The sequence below is a fragment of the Cordyceps javanica genome, chromosome 3 (genome assembly GCF_051103115.1).
Source record: "Cordyceps javanica chromosome 3, complete sequence".
NCBI classification, from domain to species: domain Eukaryota; kingdom Fungi; phylum Ascomycota; class Sordariomycetes; order Hypocreales; family Cordycipitaceae; genus Cordyceps; species Cordyceps javanica.
In genome coordinates, this window is record NC_139297.1 from 5,409,398 (window position 1) to 5,426,744 (window position 17,347).

Here is a 17,347-nt window from a genome sequence, read left to right on the forward strand (position 1 = left end):
CCTCTGTAATTTCAATTCCCCAACTGTTCCCGAAAATGTTGGCAATTTTTTATTTTCATTGATGAATAAATCTTCTCCTGCTCTGTCTACTTAATCCTCGATGCTGACTCCCGCATCCCTCAGGGCCGTGGCGAGTTTCGTCCGACCGTCGCTCTTTGTCATGCTGTAGGGCTTCCGCATACCACCAGTCCTCCACCCGCGTAGCTCCATGCCTGTCTTGACAAAGGCGGCGTAGTTTCCTGACTCGAGTAGCTTGCATATGGGAAAAATCTTCTTCCAGATCTCGCGTCCTTCCCTGAGATCTCCGCGCAAGGCGACAGCTTCCCACAGTTTCATGGATAGTTCGGGGACAATGTTCGCGGCGCCCCAAACGGAGCCTTGCGCGCCAGCTGCGAGGCCGTAAAAGGTCAAGGTATCCCAGCCGTTGAACACGGTGATGCGGGAAGAGAGATTGTCGTTGAAGATCAAATCTGTGAGCGCAGGCGCGTTTCCGGACGTGTCTTTGAGGTACTGCACACCGACCTCGCTCAGGGACGCCAGCTCGGCGGTCGTGAGGCTCACGCCGGTGGCGGAGGGGATGTTGTAGTAGACAATGGGCAGGCGGCCGGAGGCGTCGTGGATTTCGGAGAGATGCGCCCTCAGCTCCTCCAAGCTCGGCGCGTCATAGAAGGGGGGAGCAACCATGAGCGAGTCGGCGCCCGCTTTGGCGGCGTGCTCAGCGAGCTCAACGGTCTTTGCGGTGGAAAGATCACCGATCCCGGCCATGACGCCGACACGACCGCTGGCAGACGTGACGACCGCCTCCAGGAGCTGTTTGCGCTCTTCGGTGCTCAGAGCGGTAAACTCGCCGGTGCTGCCGCCGGGAACGAGCCCATGCACGCCAGCATCGATGAGCCGATTGATGTGCTCGTCGAGCGCCTGGACATCAATGGAGGCCTGGTCGTGAGTAAACGGGGTGATGAGGGCTACATAGATGCCCTTGATTCGTTGCACAGCCATTTTTCTGACAGGATTTGTATCAAAGTGAGTCGGGGAGGATGATGTTGAAGTTTTGAGCTCGAACAGACCAAGGTTGAAAGAAAAAAGAGTTACATATGCCGGATCTGAAAGTGTTGTGTTTTATCAAAGTCAATGTAACGACTGTTAAATTTCATCTTCCCTTACACGAAAGGAAGTCTGCGAATGACAGGTCACATCATTTATATGTACCCAGCGGAGCGATGTCGTTTGACCTGTCGTGATTCTAGGATCTTCGAGAAAGACAATGATTGTACTCTGTATAGCAGCTTCCTTTAGCTTGGCAAACTCAATCTAGCATGGCCATTTCGGGGAATGTTCAATGTGGATGCCAGTGTGAGTGGGATGGGACCATCGGGATGACTTGCCTCAACGGTCTGCTACTTACTGAACCCAGTTTAATTTGACTAATTCGAAATGACATGCGGCGTGAAGGCCGTGCATGCTTCGCTTCATACTGGATGATTGAGTGGCACCTTTTGCGGATTTCGGCCACACTACAATACTATTCGCTATTCGCTATTCGCTATTTGACGCCAAGCGCCGCGTCATGTTCGCGGACACTTGCCTATAGCGAGGATAGTGTAGAAAAGGCTGCGCGCTCTCGTAAATGGACAGCAACAAGACAAGAAGCAAGACGAAAGACTTTCAAGCCAGCTAGGCAAGCCAAGTCCCAGTGTGGTGGCTGCGACGCCACTCCGGGGAAACTTGCCTTTGCAATTGAGCCTAATCTGGATTTGGCATATCAATGCTTAGAAATATTGAAATCTCGACAAGATGCGAATGACAGTGCCAGCTTCGGCTTTGCTTGTGATCATGACAGTATTTAAGACGGCACTAATCACGTTATTCCGGCTCGGCCCTCATCGTTCTTCTTTTCCGCTATTGATCTCGACGTTACAACCGGCCAGCAAATGGCTACTACCCCCGCCTTTCAGCGTCAGCCCAAGTCTCTGAGCTACGATGTTGCTATTATAGGTGGTGCCACCAGCGGTTCCGCCATTGCTTGGTTCCTGGCTTCGAACGCGGATTTCCGAGGCACCATCCTGGTCATTGAGCGGGATCCTTCGCTGCGGTACTCGGCCACGCAAGCAAGCAACAACTGCATGCGTCAGCAGTTCGCGACCGAGATCAACATCAAGATCGCTCAGTATGGGGCCGAGTTTGTCAAGAACTTGCGCAAGAATCTCGGCCGTTTGGACAATGGCGACGGCGGAGTACCAGATATCCCGATTCGGAATTTTGGGTATCTGTACCTTGCCGACAATCCTGAATTTGTCGCGACCTTGGAGGAGGATCAAAAGTTGCAATCCGCGTGTGGTGCCGGTACGCAGATGCTTTCGAGGAAAGAAATTGCTGCCCGATACCCCTTCTTCTCGCTGGATGATATTAAGGCGGGCAGCCTTAATACTGTGGACGAGGGTGCGTTTGACGCTCTTGGCATGGTTGCAAGCCTCCGGGATAGAGCTACAGAGCACGGCGTGGACTATGTCCACAATGAAGTGGTTGCGCTCAACCGCGCCGGCGATAACATCGACTCCATCACTCTGAAAACGGGCGAGGTCATCAAAGTAGGCACCGTCGTCAATGCCGCGGGAACTCGCGCCAGCCAAGTCTCTCGGCTTGCCGGCGTTGACCTCCCCATCGAGGCCCGTCGCAGGTACACGTTCATCTTTTCGGTGGACGAGCCGCTCCCGCAGGACCTGCCCCTCACAATCGACCCTACCGGCGTTCACCTGCGCTCGTACGGGGACAAGGACTATCTCGTGGGCTGTCCGCCCATCGGGCCAGACTCGGCCGTGGATCCGGACGATTTCAGCTACGAGCAAGGCGTCTGGGCGCAAAAGGTGCTCCCCGTTCTTGCGAGGCGCATTCCGCAGTTCGCCTCGGCCAAGGTGACAAACTCGTGGGTGGGCCATTACGAGTTCAACACGTTTGACCACAATGCCATCATTGGGCCTCATACTGACGTGAAGAATCTCATGTTTTGTGTGGGATTCTCCGGCCACGGGAGCCAGCAGGCCCCAGCATGCGGCAGGGGCGTCGCCGAACTGATCACGTATGGAAGCTTTCGCTCGTTGGACTTGTCAGCGCTTTCATATGCTCGCATCCAGAGAAACGAGCGTCTTTGGGAGCGTGCCGTTATATAGAAATTGGTCATATGTAGTCAATACAGCAGATATGCTATCCATTATCTGGTCTTGAGCATGTCGCTGGAGGTGTTGCTAGAATTAAGTCTTGAAACTGAAAACTATTATAATGTATGCATAGATAGAAAAAGACGTCTGTCTGATGGTTTTGCCGTTGCGAAGATTGCGTTGCGACCATTTTCGTGGCTTATTGGTCGATAGGCCGTGTTGTGTGTGTTTACCGTCGCATGTATACCTACGTATATGCCTCTATCCATAAGTATATAGCGATACCCTTTTGTCTTTGTTCTTTTTACTTTCGTGGATTGCGACCAAAAATAAGAGAGAATTAATATATATTGAGGGGGTATAGCCTATTGCCGGCCCTCTTATGCCAAAGAAAGGCCAAAAAATGAGATTTTGCGCCCTTGCCTGTTCTAATGTTTGCGTGTATCAATCCCCTTCCGACCGGTAACTTGATCAGTCTGTCTGTGCGACTACTGTTCTTCTTCAGACCAATTTACACCCTATTCTTCTTTTCATGGCGATCGTCATGTCTGAAAAAAGAAAAGAAACAAAGGAAAGAAAAATACATGACCAAATAATACAAAAAAATATTAATCCCAAAATTCACCAGTAGCTCATGGTAGAAGAAAAAAAAAGGAAGCGAAAACGCCATGCCATCTGGCGAGAGCCAGCCAGAAATGTCGTGACAAAGAAGAAGAAAAAGCAAAATGCTCGTGCAGTGTATCCAAGAAGAAGAAAACAGTAATAAAAACGAACAAAGGTGAGTGACTCGAGTGAATGATTCGAGTGATTCGAGTAAGTAGTTCAGTGAGGGGCTCGACTGAGTGTGTCGAGTGAGCGATGCGGGCGAGCAGGCAAGTGAATGCGCAACGGCGCAGTCAAAAGTAACGGATGGTGGTAACATCATTACATCGTCATGAATTGTTTTACAGGCCAAAGGCAGACGCCGGGCGCGAGTCCGACGACAGGCGTAGCGTGGTGCGGCGATCGATATCCGCCACCAGCGTCTTGAGTTGGCGCTGGTTCGTGTCCAGGGTGCGGAAACAAGGCTCGCAGATGCGGAGGTGACAAAAGGTGCAGGCCCAGCGATCCTCGGCGTCGGGCTTGTTGCAAGTCTGGCACGTCAACGGATAGTGTCGGTTAGGGCGGCGATTCATGGTAGCATGTCTCTGGAAGCACGAATAGTGCGTCTCCTTGAGCTCTGGCGCGGGATACACGCCGTCCGCCGAAACTGCCGCCGTCTCCTTGCCCTTCCATGCGGGAAAGCGGAATGCGCGGGGGTCAGCTTCGCGAACAATCTTCATCTCTGGGTACAAAGTGCCGTCACGGCCGCGGTACATGGGTCCCTGCTCGGTCTGGACGATGCGTTGGTCGCTATAAGGCCGGCGTTGCTGGCGGGGCGTCTGGTCCTGGTCGCGGCGAGGCTGGCGAGTCGGACTGAGGCTAGAGCCACGAGACTGGTCCGAGGGGGCGGACGCCGTCACCGGTGTGCGCGCACGGTTGGGGGTGGCGGGAAAGGACGGGGACGCGATTGCGGACAAGTGCGGCGCGTCCACGAGAGGGTCTCTGTTGATGGGCAAACTTGCGGTAGCAGGCGAGGGTACGGCCGAGAGCGAGGGCATGGTGGCGGGCGAGGGCATGGTGGACAGTGAAGCCATGGTGGACAGTGAAGGGGCCGCCGGGGGCAAGGTTCCGGTGGCGGGTTTGCGGCGCGGCATGTCGGTGAGGATGGAAGAAGGCGCCGCGGGACCGAGCTTGGGGGCGGTGCTGTCAGAGGCGCCCCTAGCCGGGTTTTGGAGAGGCGGCGGCGGCAGTTCCTTGGCATGGGTTGGGGAGAATCTGTTGGGCGACTCCGGGGACGAGGCGGGCGAAATAGGCGAGGTGAAGGTGGTGAGAATGGCGGCGCGCGACTCGCCGTTCTGGTATTCGGGCGTTGGAGGACGATTGGTGGGCGGGGTGTTTGCAGATTTGCGCAGAGAAGGCAGAGACGGCTTGCTTTGAACGGCATTGAGGCCTGATTTCGCAGGAGTGTTGGACGATCGGGAGGCATCCTTGGACGCAGTAGAGGGCCGGACGTTGCGGCCGGGAAGACCACCAACGGAGGGAGGCTTCCTTGTCTCGGCAGGTCGAGACTGTGGCGGCTCGTCCTGGATGGCTGGCGGGGACTTCCTGGACTGTGGCGACTCATCTTGGACAGCTGTGGAAGGGCGCTGAGTGGAAGCGGTCGAGGTGGAGAGGCCGGAACCGGCGCTGGAAACGGTCGAACCGTGGCTGTGATTGAGCTTCAGACCGGGGATCTCGCGGCTATCATTTTGGGGGCGGCGGCGCCAAAGTTCGGGTTTTGAGAGGGGCGCGGGCGGCGCATCTTTGGAGGTGGGAGATGGCATTTTGGAGATGGGGGGTGGAACGTCTTTGTCTGTGAGAGAGAGCTTGGACATGGGTGGTGGCAGTTCCTTGTCTGTGAGAGATGGTCTGGACATGGGCAGCGGCAGGTCCTTGTCTGTGAGAAATGGTGTTTTGGAAATGGGAGGCGGAGGCGGCAGTTGGGTCCGGCTGGTCGTTCTCTCGGGCAAGGTATCCGGGACATGCGGAGGAGGTGAAGCCTCGCGACTCGAAGCCAGAGGTGTGTCGGGATAGGCACCACCGTGGGTGGCGGTTGCTGTGGTGGTTGGTGACGCGTAGGGACGGGAGTAGGCCGAGATCAGACTCGAGATGGAGGCGGTAGGCGAGGGCTCGGGAAAGGGCGAGAGCACGGCAGGATTGTTATTCAAGGCAACAGGACGTCTCGGTATGGACATCTTTTGCGGGGGCCGGGCCAAAGCCTGCTCCGAGGGGAAGGGACCCGGTACAGCCAGGGGAAAAGACTTGTCGGGCAAGGGAGGCAAGGGAGGTAGCTGGGGCGGCGTGGGCGACTCAGCTGGTGCGAGATGGAAGGCGAGGCAGGTGTAGACTTGGATATAGACTTGGACGACTTGGAAGAGGAGGATCTGAGAAGCTGAGGAACAGCAGGCAGGGCCTTTGAGAAGCGAGAGAAGCCGGACCTGGGCTTGGAGGCGGTGGCGGGTTGTGCCATGATTAATAAAGAGAGAGTGAGAGGGGAGGGAGGGAGGACCCCCGGGGGGGTAATGCGCGTGTGCGGTGTGTGATATTGGAGGATTGCGGCGCGCAATGCGAGCACAATGCGGCGGGGTCAGCACAAGGACAAGGTCGAGCGACAGCTAGGTACGCTTGTCCGGTTCTGGGAGGAAGAGTACTCTGTAGTTGGTTATTGGCTGGGGTAACAAGGGTCCTGGGATTGAGGAGGTGCGACTGGAGAAGAAGTCGAGACCTTGAGGAGGATTGGAAGTGGTGAGGAGGGTGAATTGCAGGGCGGGATCGTCTGTGCAGAGGCGGGACCGTTGGTGGTGAAACGCGAGTAGCATTCGTAATGGTGCGTGTGGTGCGGATCCGATGATAATTTTTGGGTTTATCGTTCCTTTTTTTTTTGGTGCCTTTTCTTCTCCCGGAAAAGGTCAGACAACCGACGTCGAGGATCGGTGATGGAGAAGAAGAAAAAAAGTGGCAGAGCAGGTTGATCGGCAGCAAGGCGCAGGCCCAGGGGTATGAGGAAGCACAGCCCGTGGCGATTATGCAAAGAGACGGGATGAGACGCGTAGGTCGGGGATGCGACGCGAGGCTACAGGTATAGAGTAGTGTAGGGCGGCAGGCGGCAGGCGGCAGTGCTCAGAAGACGTGGTGATGACGGTTGTGATGATGGCGTTGATTGCGCGCGTGGGTTGCGATCAGGTTGCTTGAAGATGGCCGGGGAGGGGCGAAGGGGGGCGTGTGGCGAACAGAGTGATGGTTTTGGTGGTGGTGATGCCAATCTAGGGCGTGCGTGGACGAGGTTGGCGAGGCAAAGGTCCAGAAGAAAGAAGAAGAAAAAGAAAGGAAAAAAAGGGTCAAGAATGAGAGAGAGTGAGAGAAAAAAAGCGGGAGGTTAGGACGAAGGACGCAAATGAGCAAGTGACAATGAAGGAGAGAGAAGGATCAGGCAAACGGGGAATGCAGTTCAAGAATGGTGGAGGTGAGGAATGGAGATGAGAAATGGGGGGGGCAAAGGCTAAGCAAAGAGGAAAAAATACAGGTAGGAAAATAGATTGGAAATAAATGGAAAATTAAATGGAAGAGTAAATGAATGGATGAGGCTGGGCAGCAAGACATTATCTGGCTAGGTAGTAGGTAGGTACTTTGCATTCCGTGGCCAACTAGGCGGTAGGCGAGGTACCTGCATGTGGCCTCTGTTCCAATACTTACTTGATCAAGTGTCTAGGATCGGCAAGGTCGGAGAGGTTGAACCTGGTACTTGCATGCAGGAGCCCAAGGTAGCGTGCCGGTGCCTTGGAAATGGACAAGAAGAGGACAAAGAAGAAGACGGGGGTGGCCCAGCCCGGGTTCGTCGGGGAGGTCTGCTCTTGGTTTTTTCCTTTTTCTTCTTCTTCTTTTTTTCTTTCCCCTTTACTTGATCATGCTACAGTCATTGACTCGGGAAATATCAAAAAATGGCCTGAAAGAATGTTGCCAGGAGGACCATCCGATAAAAAAGAAGAAAAAAAAAACGAAACTTCGGGGGAAAAGAACGAGAAAAAAAACCCCCCCGAAATGCATTAAAAGTACAGCTTACGTCGGCAATCTATTCACCAGCACTGCAGCAGTCGGGTTCCTGGAAAAGAGGGCCAGCCGCTGTGCCCTAGCAGACAGGGCAGACAGGCAGGACAAGGCGGCCGAGGCAGCGGATGCAGCGGAGCTGGGGAGGAGACGCAGTTCAGCCCTGTTTTTTTTTCCCTCCTCTTTTTAATAACCGGACTGTCAGTTATATTAACTGTCCCGTTTATTATTAGGTATCAGGAGCTGTGGACTGGGCGAAACTCGCAGACGCAAGGGTGGTACTGGGTACTTGTTATCTGCATAGTATTCCAGGCACCTAGCTGGGTACCAGGCTCCAGCAGAAGTGGCTCCAAAGGGGGTCCCCAACGTACTGCTAATAGAGGTACGGATACCTCTAGGCTCTGAGTAGTACCAGCACCGGTAAAAGTACCTGCTGCCCCCCAGCTGGCCAAGGTTCTGGTCGCCCTGCAAGGCGCAGCGCAGCGAGATGGACGGATCCCCCCCCCCCCTTGGCAAGGCCCATGTGGGTTTTTTCACACGTCAACTTTTTGCACCCCTCCCGGTCTTCTCGTTAGTTATTCGTATCAGTACGACACTGCTTGCTGGCAATACGGGTGAAGATTGTGAGAACTGTTCTACTGAGTAGTTACGTCACTATTTTTTTTTCTTCTTCTCTCTCTCTCTCTCTCTCTTTCATCATTCGCCCTAACGCACCGTTGACGTGGGTCGGGCCGTCTGCCACCACTACGTAAAGCTTATTATTACCAAGTTGCCAAGTAACTGCCCAACTGCCCACAGCTACGGATGACTCAGCAAGGGACTTGACTAGCCATTCCCGCATTTTTCTTGTCTCTTTGATGGTGACAAGAAGGGACGGCATGACATGCAAGATTCATGCCAACCAAGAATATTTGCTTGATATTGTGTTGAACTCTAGGCAATTCAGAATGACATTTTCAACTCCAGTCACTCTCCTACAACCCTGTCTCTCTGCTCTCCAGCGAAACCCAGGTATACATAGCCAAATAGCGTACCCAACACAGTCTCTACTACTACTAACATGGTGGTACATACACATGCCATCTCGAGGCAATATTCAAACATCATCTCCCATTCTTTCTTTGGCCATCGACTCGCCACACACATTGTTTCGAATCGTCTCTACTATCAACTAACTAGTACTAAGCCCGGCACCCGCCCGCCTAAAGTACCTACCGCTATCCTGTTACCTGCCAGCCCTATGCATCTTTTTCTTTGCTTTCCTTTCCTATTTCTTCTCTTTTCTTTTTTCTTTTATACTTTCTTTTTTTCCTTTTTCCCCCTTGCCTTGCTGTTCTCGACTGCCCTGGCCGTGCCCCTGTCATGCTGAATCGACCGTCTCAGCTGTCAATGCCCAATCGACCGCTTTCTTGCGATTTTTTTTTATTCTTCCCTTCACCTCCCTTTTCATGCAACATCCTCACATTGTCCTCTTTTTCTTTAAATTCCCCTCCATCACCAGCCTGCCTGCGACAAACTCCACCAAACAAATACAATGTCTTGGTTTTTAACTTCAATGTCCGTGCCGAGCAAGCTCTGGCAAGCCCAAACACCGCATTCCAGTTCTTTTTTCCCACGTTGGTGCCACAACCAGACCCTTCATTTCTTACCTAGTCTTTTCCTTCCTGCACGCTTGCACAGTACAACTATGCCTCACGGGGCATTGACAGTGATGCGCAATGGCATGATCCCCGCTCCGGCCCGTCCGTTGCGTCCGAATCCGGCCCCCTGTTGCTTCCTTCACCTTTCGCCCGCCACTACCACTATTTTTTTTTCCCTCTCTGTTTGATCGCCTCAAGGGGTGGGGAGATGTAACCTTATCATGCCGCAAGTCTAGTACGAGCCACTGCTGTGCTCGCTGGAACACGCAGGAGTCGGTTTAAAAAAAAAAGAGAAAAAAAACTCCTCTGGTAGCAAGAGAGAGAAAAGCTTTTTATGATGCAAATTGACGCTATTGGCAAAAATGATGTGAGCCCACGCAAGTCTGTTCGTAGTCTTCTGCTGTTACCATCCCGCACAGATCCATCGGTATATAGCCAAAAACGCTGTCATTACACCAGCATGTACCACCATGGCCGAGCAAAAAATAAAGAAAAGAAAGAAAAAAAGAAATCTCGATACAGTCAACATCTTTTGGAAATGCAGGCGTCATAAAGCTGGCGCCAGTGCCGGGTCTTCATCCTCGGGGCTTATCGAGATGCTCAATCTCGGTCATACTGGCTATGAGAATGAGGTCACGTAGGATAAGTAGCCAAGATTTTATCAGGATGAGGCTAATAGTCAGTAATATTAGAGTAGTTCAATGATAGAATAGAGTTTATCGTAAAGCCAAGAAGATTATGAAAGAAAACGAAGAGTTTTACAATGCCAGGTGGGGAGATCTCTCGCAGCAGTAGTTATAGAGGCGGACGTTGCAAGTATCACGGGAGCCAAAGGGGGACGACGCTTGTCAGCAAGCAGCGAAGCACTCCCTCTTCGGTGTAGTCGGCGTTTGGGTCATTGGTCGCAAAGTTTCCACGTCGGTGGCAATGATGGAAGAGCAACGGCCATTTTGCTGGCGCAAGAGAGACGGGGGAGGGAAGGCCGGAGTTTCTCATGAGTTGGCTGCGCCGACTATAACAAATAACAAATTGAAGTGCGCCACCTGATGATTAGCAAGCACTTTTTTTTTCATATTTATTTATTTCCTTTTTCTGAATGTGAAACGTGGCTCTGGCGTGAAGATTATTCCGTCATCAGATACAGAAACCAAGGACATTGGTCCACCAGGAACACGCACCCAAGAGGCCAAAGGTGATGAAAGAGAAAGAAGAAGAGAACAAAAAGCATAAATCGTCATGACTCTGCCAAAAAAAAAAAGTAGATGATCAACCCTAAAAAGCCGGTCTGCCTCATCTATCATCCGTACCGAGTCATCTGTATCCGTAGACCAGCCCACTCTCAGCCACCAAGGCTGCTGAAACGAGCCGCGTTTGAGCCTGGCGGGAGACCATCCCCTTGCTATTTCCTCTGAAGATGTTGTCCGATTATTTCTTTATTTTCTTTTTGTTCTTTTGCCTTTGACGTCTCACTGGCACATATCGCAGAATTACCTTGTCAATACGCCCTCTTTTTTTTTTTTTGGCCCTTCTTCGTCCATCCTTTTACATGCTACACAGTTTCACATTGTCCAGCGCCGAACAAGCCCACCTTGGCTGATCAAGTTGTTACACACCGCCACAACCCAAGATGGAAAAAAAAAAAAAAAAAAGGTTGCAGAATACGACGTGTTGCCTTGTTCGCTTGACCCTTTGCTTTGCCGTATTCGCTTCGGGAGCTTAATCAGAAGAAGAACCGAGCAGTGAAGAAAATCGACGGTTAACGGAAGAGACCATATGCATTCGCAGCGTGACTAATAGGCATAGGTCATAACAATATGGACTCGGTGAATAGGACCCGAGCCCATTGTGCCCAAGCCTTGCCAATACAAATGTTGTTGTTTTTTGTTTCCAAATCTGAGCAGCGTATGCTCTTACTTTAATATTTATTTTTAGTTTTTGGGAATCGAGGCTCAACCATACATTTTTGAAAAAAAAATTAAATAGGAAAAATAGGAAAAATGGGGGAAAAAAAAGGGAAAAAAGGAAAAAGAACCCAGTCAGTGGCTGTCGTCACGGACGTCTGTGGTGCATTTATTACTACACTAGTAATCAAGCGTAAAGATCCCAATGCGCATAATTTTTGACATGTACTCGGCGGCATAAGCCTTGTCACTGAATATGCCAAGGCGGGGAGCAGCGTTATCAAAAACAAAGAAAATAAAATAAAATAAAAGATTGCTCCATGCGAGCCCTTCCTTGTGACGTCTACCCCGTCCGAGAGACAACGGGTAGTTGACTCGATGCGGCCGATGCGACGCCCTGCCTGACTAGATTAGGTTTTTGGTGCCCCGAGATCTTGCCAACGTCATGATGCAACTTTTGGACGAGAAAAACTGTCGAGGCACCCTCCGGAGGGAGAGTCCCGCTGCTTGTCAGGAAGTCCTGCGGCCTGTCAGAGCATCCGGGTCGTCTTTCCAGTCCCGGTCCCGCCACCGGAAGACCGCCACTCCTCGGCCCCCTCCGCCCCGGGCACAATTTGCCCGCCGCTAGACACTAAGCACCCCAGATAATCGACCATCGCGCCATTGGTGCTGTAGTAGTGTAGTCTAGTCTTCGCGCGCTGCTGCCGCTCTTCATCAACCAGTTTTCCAAATCTCCCGCCTGCGGCTTGCTACTTGTTTCCCGCCTCATCTCCAACCCACCTCTCCTCCTCGCAAGGTTTCATCCCTCCCGGTAACGCGGATCATGGCCAAGTCCGACCCCGCGGAGACGTCGCCCCTCCTGGCCCCGCGCGACGGCGCCGCGACCCTCGACGATGACCGTGAAGCTCACGCCGCCGCCGCCGCCGCCGCCGCCGCTCCCAACGGGACGGGCCAAAGCGCGCAGCAGGCGGACGACGCCGACGGCGTCAAGCAGCTGGGAAACCGCATCTACGTCCTCCTCCCCGCCGTTGCCATTGGCGTACGAGTCCCCTTCCCCTTGGCCCCGTCTCAAATTCCCCCGTCGTGGATATACCATTAAATGCTAAATTTGCGGTCCTGATTTAAGTTGCTGCTTTCTGCCCTGGATCAGCTCATCACGCTCGCCTCATACACCAAAATGGGCAACGACCTGAACGCCCTCGACAGCGTCAGCTGGATTGCCACCTCGTACGCCCCCCTCCCCTTCCCTCCGGCCGCTCCGTAGCCCTCATCGTCATATTTCTTCCATTTTTTTTTCTTCTTTGTGACGTCCGTGCTGACCGCCTCTCGCGTAGCTACTTTCTCACCCTCACCAGCTGCCAGCCTCTCTACGGCAAGCTCAGCGACATCTTTGGCCGCAAGGAGTGCCTGCTCTTCGCCTACGCCGTCTTCGGCCTGGGCTGCCTGGGGTGCGGCCTCGCGGGCACCATGCTCCAGCTGTGCGTCGCGCGCGGCGTCGCGGGCGTCGGCGGCGGCGGCATGACGGCCGTCGTCTCCATCCTCGTCTCTGACATTGTGCCCCTGCGTGAGCGCGGCGTCTGGCAGGGCTACATCAACATTGTCTTTGCGGTGGGCACGGCGACCGGCGCGCCTCTGGGCGGCATCCTCGCCGATTCCATCGGCTGGCGGTGGTGCGTCTCCTCCCTGCTCTGTCCCTCTCTTTCTCTCTCTCTCTCTCTCTCTCTCTACACGCTTATACCCGACCAATTGAACAAAAGATGTACTGACCGCTTAAAAAAATACACAGGTCCTTCATCGGACAGACGCCGCTGTGCATCGTCGCCGCCCTCATCGTCTACTTTGCGCTGGACCTGCCCCCGCCGTCGACCGACCACGTTCTCGCCAAGATGCGGCGCGTCGACTTTCTCGGCGCCCTGACCCTCGTCGGCGCCGTCTTTTCGCTGCTTCTCGGCCTCGACGCCGGCTCCCGCGGTGGCTCCGGCTCCGGCTCCGGGGGCGGCGGGTGGACGGGCCGCACGGCCCTCGTGTCGCTCGGAGTGGCGGCGCCGCTGCTCCTCGCCGCCTTCCTGTACGTGGAGGCGCGGGTGGCGACGCACCCGTTCGCGCCGGGCCGCGTCGTCCTGGCCCCGCGCATGGCCGCCTGCTACATGGCCAACTTCTTCGGCATGGCCGCCCAGATGGGCGCCTTCTTCTTCCTCCCGCTGTGCTTCCAGGCCGTGCACGGCTTCGGCGCCGCCGCCAGCGGCGCCCTCCTCGTACCCGGCATGGTCTGCGGCGTCGCGGCCAGCATCGCCGGCGGCTGGACCATCAAGCGCACCGGCCGCTTCTACTGGGCCACCGTCGCCGGCTTCGGCCTGCTGTTTGCGGCGCTGCCCGTGCTCGCCGTCGGGCTCTGGCGCAGGGACGTCCTCCTCGAGGAGGCGGGCTACGTCGTGTGCCTCATCGGCGCCTATTCTGGTGAGTTTCGCACTCGGTCCCTGGCTCCTGGGCTTTTTTTTCTTTTTCTTTCTTTCTTTCTTTTCCCTTTATTTATTTATTTCTTTCGTCTCTCTCTCTGTTTCTTCTCTTCTTCCTCTGTGTGATGATGCTAATGTGCACTCCGTACAGGCGTCACGACCTCCCTCATCGGTCTGCTGGCCAACGCCGCCGTCGAGGACACGGCCATCGTCGTGGCCTGCTCCTACCTCTTCCGCTCCCTGGGCTCCAGCATCGGCATCAGCATCTGCTCCGCCGTCCTGCAGCAGGTCCTCCGCGGGGAGCTCGACCGGCGGCTCGTGGGCGACGACGCGCGCGAGATCGAGGACCGCGTGCGCCAGAACCTCGACTACATCCGCCACCTCGCGCCCGGGGTGGCGGAGATGGTGCGGGCAAGCTACCAGAGAGCCGCGCTCGCGTCGTTGGCGCCGGCCTTTGGCTTTGCCGGCGTCGCATTCCTGTTTACTTTTGGGGTGCGCGAGACGGCAATTCGTAAATGATTGCTGCTCCCGCATGGGGCGAGCAAACACAGATAGAGAGCATGGATAGGAACGATAGAAAAATAAACTCCAATATCCTCTATTGATTTATACATTCGTCTATAAAAAAGTACCAACATGGCGCACATACGTCTCGTGTCAAGTTTGTCATGTTCATGTTCATTTGCCCTTGACTTTGCTCATCGACTCCAGCCCAAAGATGCCGCTCGCCGCCAACGGATCGCTACCGCCGGCATGACCATCCCCGTCTCCAAAGAGGAACGCGTTGCGCTCTCGGCTCACATTGTTGGAGGCGCGCTTCTTTGACTGCGGCGTCGGCGACTTACTGCCGGCGGCGGCAGCGGCAGCGGCGGCAGACGGGGTCGACTCGTCGGGCTCGAGCATCCACGAAAACGACGACTGCGCAATGGTGGACCGCGTGGGTACGGCGGGGAGCGACGGTCTGGCGAGTGTGGTAGCGGCGGTGGCGGACTGTTCCGGGGCTGGTTGGCTCGAGGTCTCTGTTGGTTGTGACGGCGCGTCATCTGTTGGTTCGGACATGTCGTTGGCGGGCGGGGTCTCTTTGCCTGGTGCATTTGTCACGGGTTGCGACGATGCGATTGGAGCTTTGCTTGTTGTAGGCTGTGCGGACTGTGCAGACTTTTGAGGTTGTGGGGATTCTGCGGAATGTGCGGATGTAGCAGGTTGTGTTTGCTTCACAGTTTTCTTGTCTGCCGATGCCGGTTTCTCTGGGACAGCTGGTGGCACATCTGTGCCTACCGTTTCCGAGACCGTCTTCTTCTCTTGCGAAAGTGTTTCGTTGCCCTTGTCAGTAGCTTCGTCCTGCTTCTCGGCATCATCCTGGTCGGGGCCGTTGATCAAGCCCTCCGTTGCCGCATCCTCAGACTTGCCGGGTGTATCCGTCTGTGACAGCGGGAGGTCCATTGACGAGTCCTCCAAGTAGATCTGGACAAACTGCACCCGGGCGGCCGCCACCTCGATCATCTGCAGGCTCTTGACCTTGTCGTCCAGGTTCGACGCGGAAAGTGTCTTGAGGTCTGCCACCGTTTCGTTCAAAAGGCTCGCCAGTTCTTTGCTTCGCTTGTCCAGTGCCTTCAGCCGTGCGGCGGCCTCGCCTCCTTGCAACGGGCGCGGTGCGACTCTGGCGTCATTCAGGTTTTGCATGTTGCGGCGCAGCTCACCCATGGCCTCGCGCACGGCCTGGTTGATCCCTAGCTTCTCGCCCTTCTCGAATGCGGCGCGCGCACTCTTGGCTGCGCCTTGGATGAGTTGCTCGACGCCCCCAGCGGACAGCTGCGAGCTGCCGCCACGCAACGCACGTTGCCGGATGCTGTCAAGGCCACGACGTGCGGCGGCCGTGCTAAGGCTGGTTGTGGAGACGCCAGGCGTGGCAGGTGATCGATCTGTATACTTGGCGATAATAAATGAGCCGCCAGGAAAGTCAGGGTGACTGCGCAGGTAGACTGCATCGTCTACAAAGGTGTGCGGGCCGTGTTGGGGGTCCGGGGCGGGATATTTGAGAAGAAGCTGGAGACAGACGGAATAGTCGGCCTCCAAGACTACAACCTATCAGTACAGTAAGTCATGTTGTGTTGGGCAGGACATACGTTGCCAGCGAATGCGAAGAAGCATTGCGCAGCTCACGAAATCAATGAGATCCAGTGACGGGTCAACTGCGAAGAGAGTATCCCAAAGGATGAGGAACTGATTAAAGGGGAATTCCCTGCTAAACAGCAAGCGAATCCAACGGCTATCACAGTTAGTGTTGACAGGCTGAGGAATGCGAAATACTTACATGAGGAATATTTGCGGCAGGATTTCAATATTACTTAAATGGGCCGCGAGATCGGGATCAATCTTGTTGAGCAAAACTTCGTGAACATGTTTGCTTCGGTCGACAATGGCCGAGCTTGCTTCCTGAAGCGACTGCGTACCCGGTACCACATCTTTGACTTCGTAAAAGAATTGCGCGCGCTCCATGAGCTTGGCGAACACCGCGTACGCGTCGTGCTCGATGTAGGCGGCGTCGAGCGTCTCCAGCATGGCGACGTCGAGCAAGTCATTCTCGACGAGCGACTCGCGATTCACGGCGTCTTGCTCCAAAACATGGACGATGGGTGCCAAGAGTTCATGCATGCCTTGGCGGTAGCCGCCGCGGCCCGGGTTCAGCTTGCAGTAGATGAAGAGGACATCGAGTATCAGCAGCTGGATGCGAGCCTCGTGATAGTTGGCTTCATCGGGCAGACGCTTCACATCCTGCTCTATTTCGGCCCTCGTCAACTCATCCTGCCTTAGCGTGTTCCATGGCGACTGAGATGGGTTAGAGAGCACGAAAACAGGTCATGAGGCGCTTACGTCGGGATCGTCGTTGAGGGGATCCGAGCTGATTTCCGCAAGAGCCTCGGGGTGGCGAATAAACTTGAGAAAGTGATCTCGCCGTTCTGTATAAGTTTCGCGGGTATGCCGCAGCGTTTGGATCCAGCTGTCGGTGCCCGTCTCTTGGAACAACAGAAACGCCTGAAGAGCCGTCAGCTGAGCCCTGCAGAGAGATGAGACGAGGTTTACCTTCCAGCACACGGAGCGACATCCGGATAGACACGGACTCGACGAACCATTATTCTTCACCGCCCGCTGCAGAACCGAGATGGATGTGCAGTGTTTGATGGTTGTCTCCCATCGCACCCTAGGTACGTCAGTCCAATGTGGCGCGTTTCACGGCATCGGCACGCACTGCGTTTCCTCCATCGACCGCATCTTGTCGGGGGTCTCCTGCGTGGCCAGTTCTGATGGCGTGATAGGCACACTTTCGATTCTCCAATTAATAGGTCGGCTTGATGAAGGAGGAGACAAAACTGGTTGTTGGCGCGGGTGGCCAAGATCTCACCTGACGCCATCCCATTCCCAGCCCCGCGATGCGCTACGTTGTTTGTGGTGGGGCTGACCGCTGGTTCTGCTAACAAGCAGCTTGAATTTCACGCTACATTATACGTTGCTCTTATGGAATGATGAGT

The 17,347-nt window shown here is 54.7% G+C and overlaps 5 protein-coding genes across 5 annotated transcripts; 2 read left to right on the plus strand and 3 right to left on the minus strand.

Moving 5' to 3' along the window:
• Positions 1-90: 90 nt before the first annotated feature.
• Positions 91-999, minus strand: V2A60_005827 (dihydrodipicolinate synthase family protein; the record flags this gene model as incomplete). The annotated part of the gene is made up of 1 exon (XM_083257134.1): positions 91-999. One exon carries the CDS (start codon positions 997-999, stop codon positions 91-93), a length of 909 nt encoding a protein of 302 aa, XP_083113260.1.
• Positions 1,000-1,931: 932 nt separating this feature from the next.
• V2A60_005828 (FAD dependent oxidoreductase) lies at positions 1,932-3,167 on the plus strand (the record flags this gene model as incomplete). The annotated part of the gene is made up of 1 exon (XM_083257135.1): positions 1,932-3,167. The coding sequence occupies one exon, from the start codon at positions 1,932-1,934 to the stop codon at positions 3,165-3,167; it is 1,236 nt and encodes a 411-aa protein (XP_083113261.1).
• Positions 3,168-4,099: 932 nt separating this feature from the next.
• V2A60_005829 (uncharacterized protein) lies at positions 4,100-5,971 on the minus strand (the record flags this gene model as incomplete). Its single annotated transcript, XM_083257136.1, has 1 exon — positions 4,100-5,971. One exon carries the CDS (start codon positions 5,969-5,971, stop codon positions 4,100-4,102), a length of 1,872 nt encoding a protein of 623 aa, XP_083113262.1.
• A 6,213-nt stretch (positions 5,972-12,184) lies between these two features.
• Positions 12,185-14,336, plus strand: V2A60_005830 (major facilitator superfamily-domain-containing protein; the record flags this gene model as incomplete). The annotated part of the gene is made up of 5 exons (XM_083257137.1): positions 12,185-12,400; positions 12,488-12,588; positions 12,696-13,031; positions 13,148-13,818; positions 13,969-14,336. The coding sequence occupies 5 exons, from the start codon at positions 12,185-12,187 to the stop codon at positions 14,334-14,336; spliced, it is 1,692 nt and encodes a 563-aa protein (XP_083113263.1).
• Positions 14,337-14,495: 159 nt separating this feature from the next.
• On the minus strand, positions 14,496-16,951 carry V2A60_005831 (rab-GTPase-TBC domain-containing protein; the record flags this gene model as incomplete). The annotated part of the gene is made up of 5 exons (XM_083257138.1): positions 14,496-15,895; positions 15,944-16,086; positions 16,132-16,646; positions 16,692-16,853; positions 16,949-16,951. 5 exons carry the CDS (start codon positions 16,949-16,951, stop codon positions 14,496-14,498), a joined length of 2,223 nt encoding a protein of 740 aa, XP_083113264.1.
• Positions 16,952-17,347: the final 396 nt, after the last annotated feature.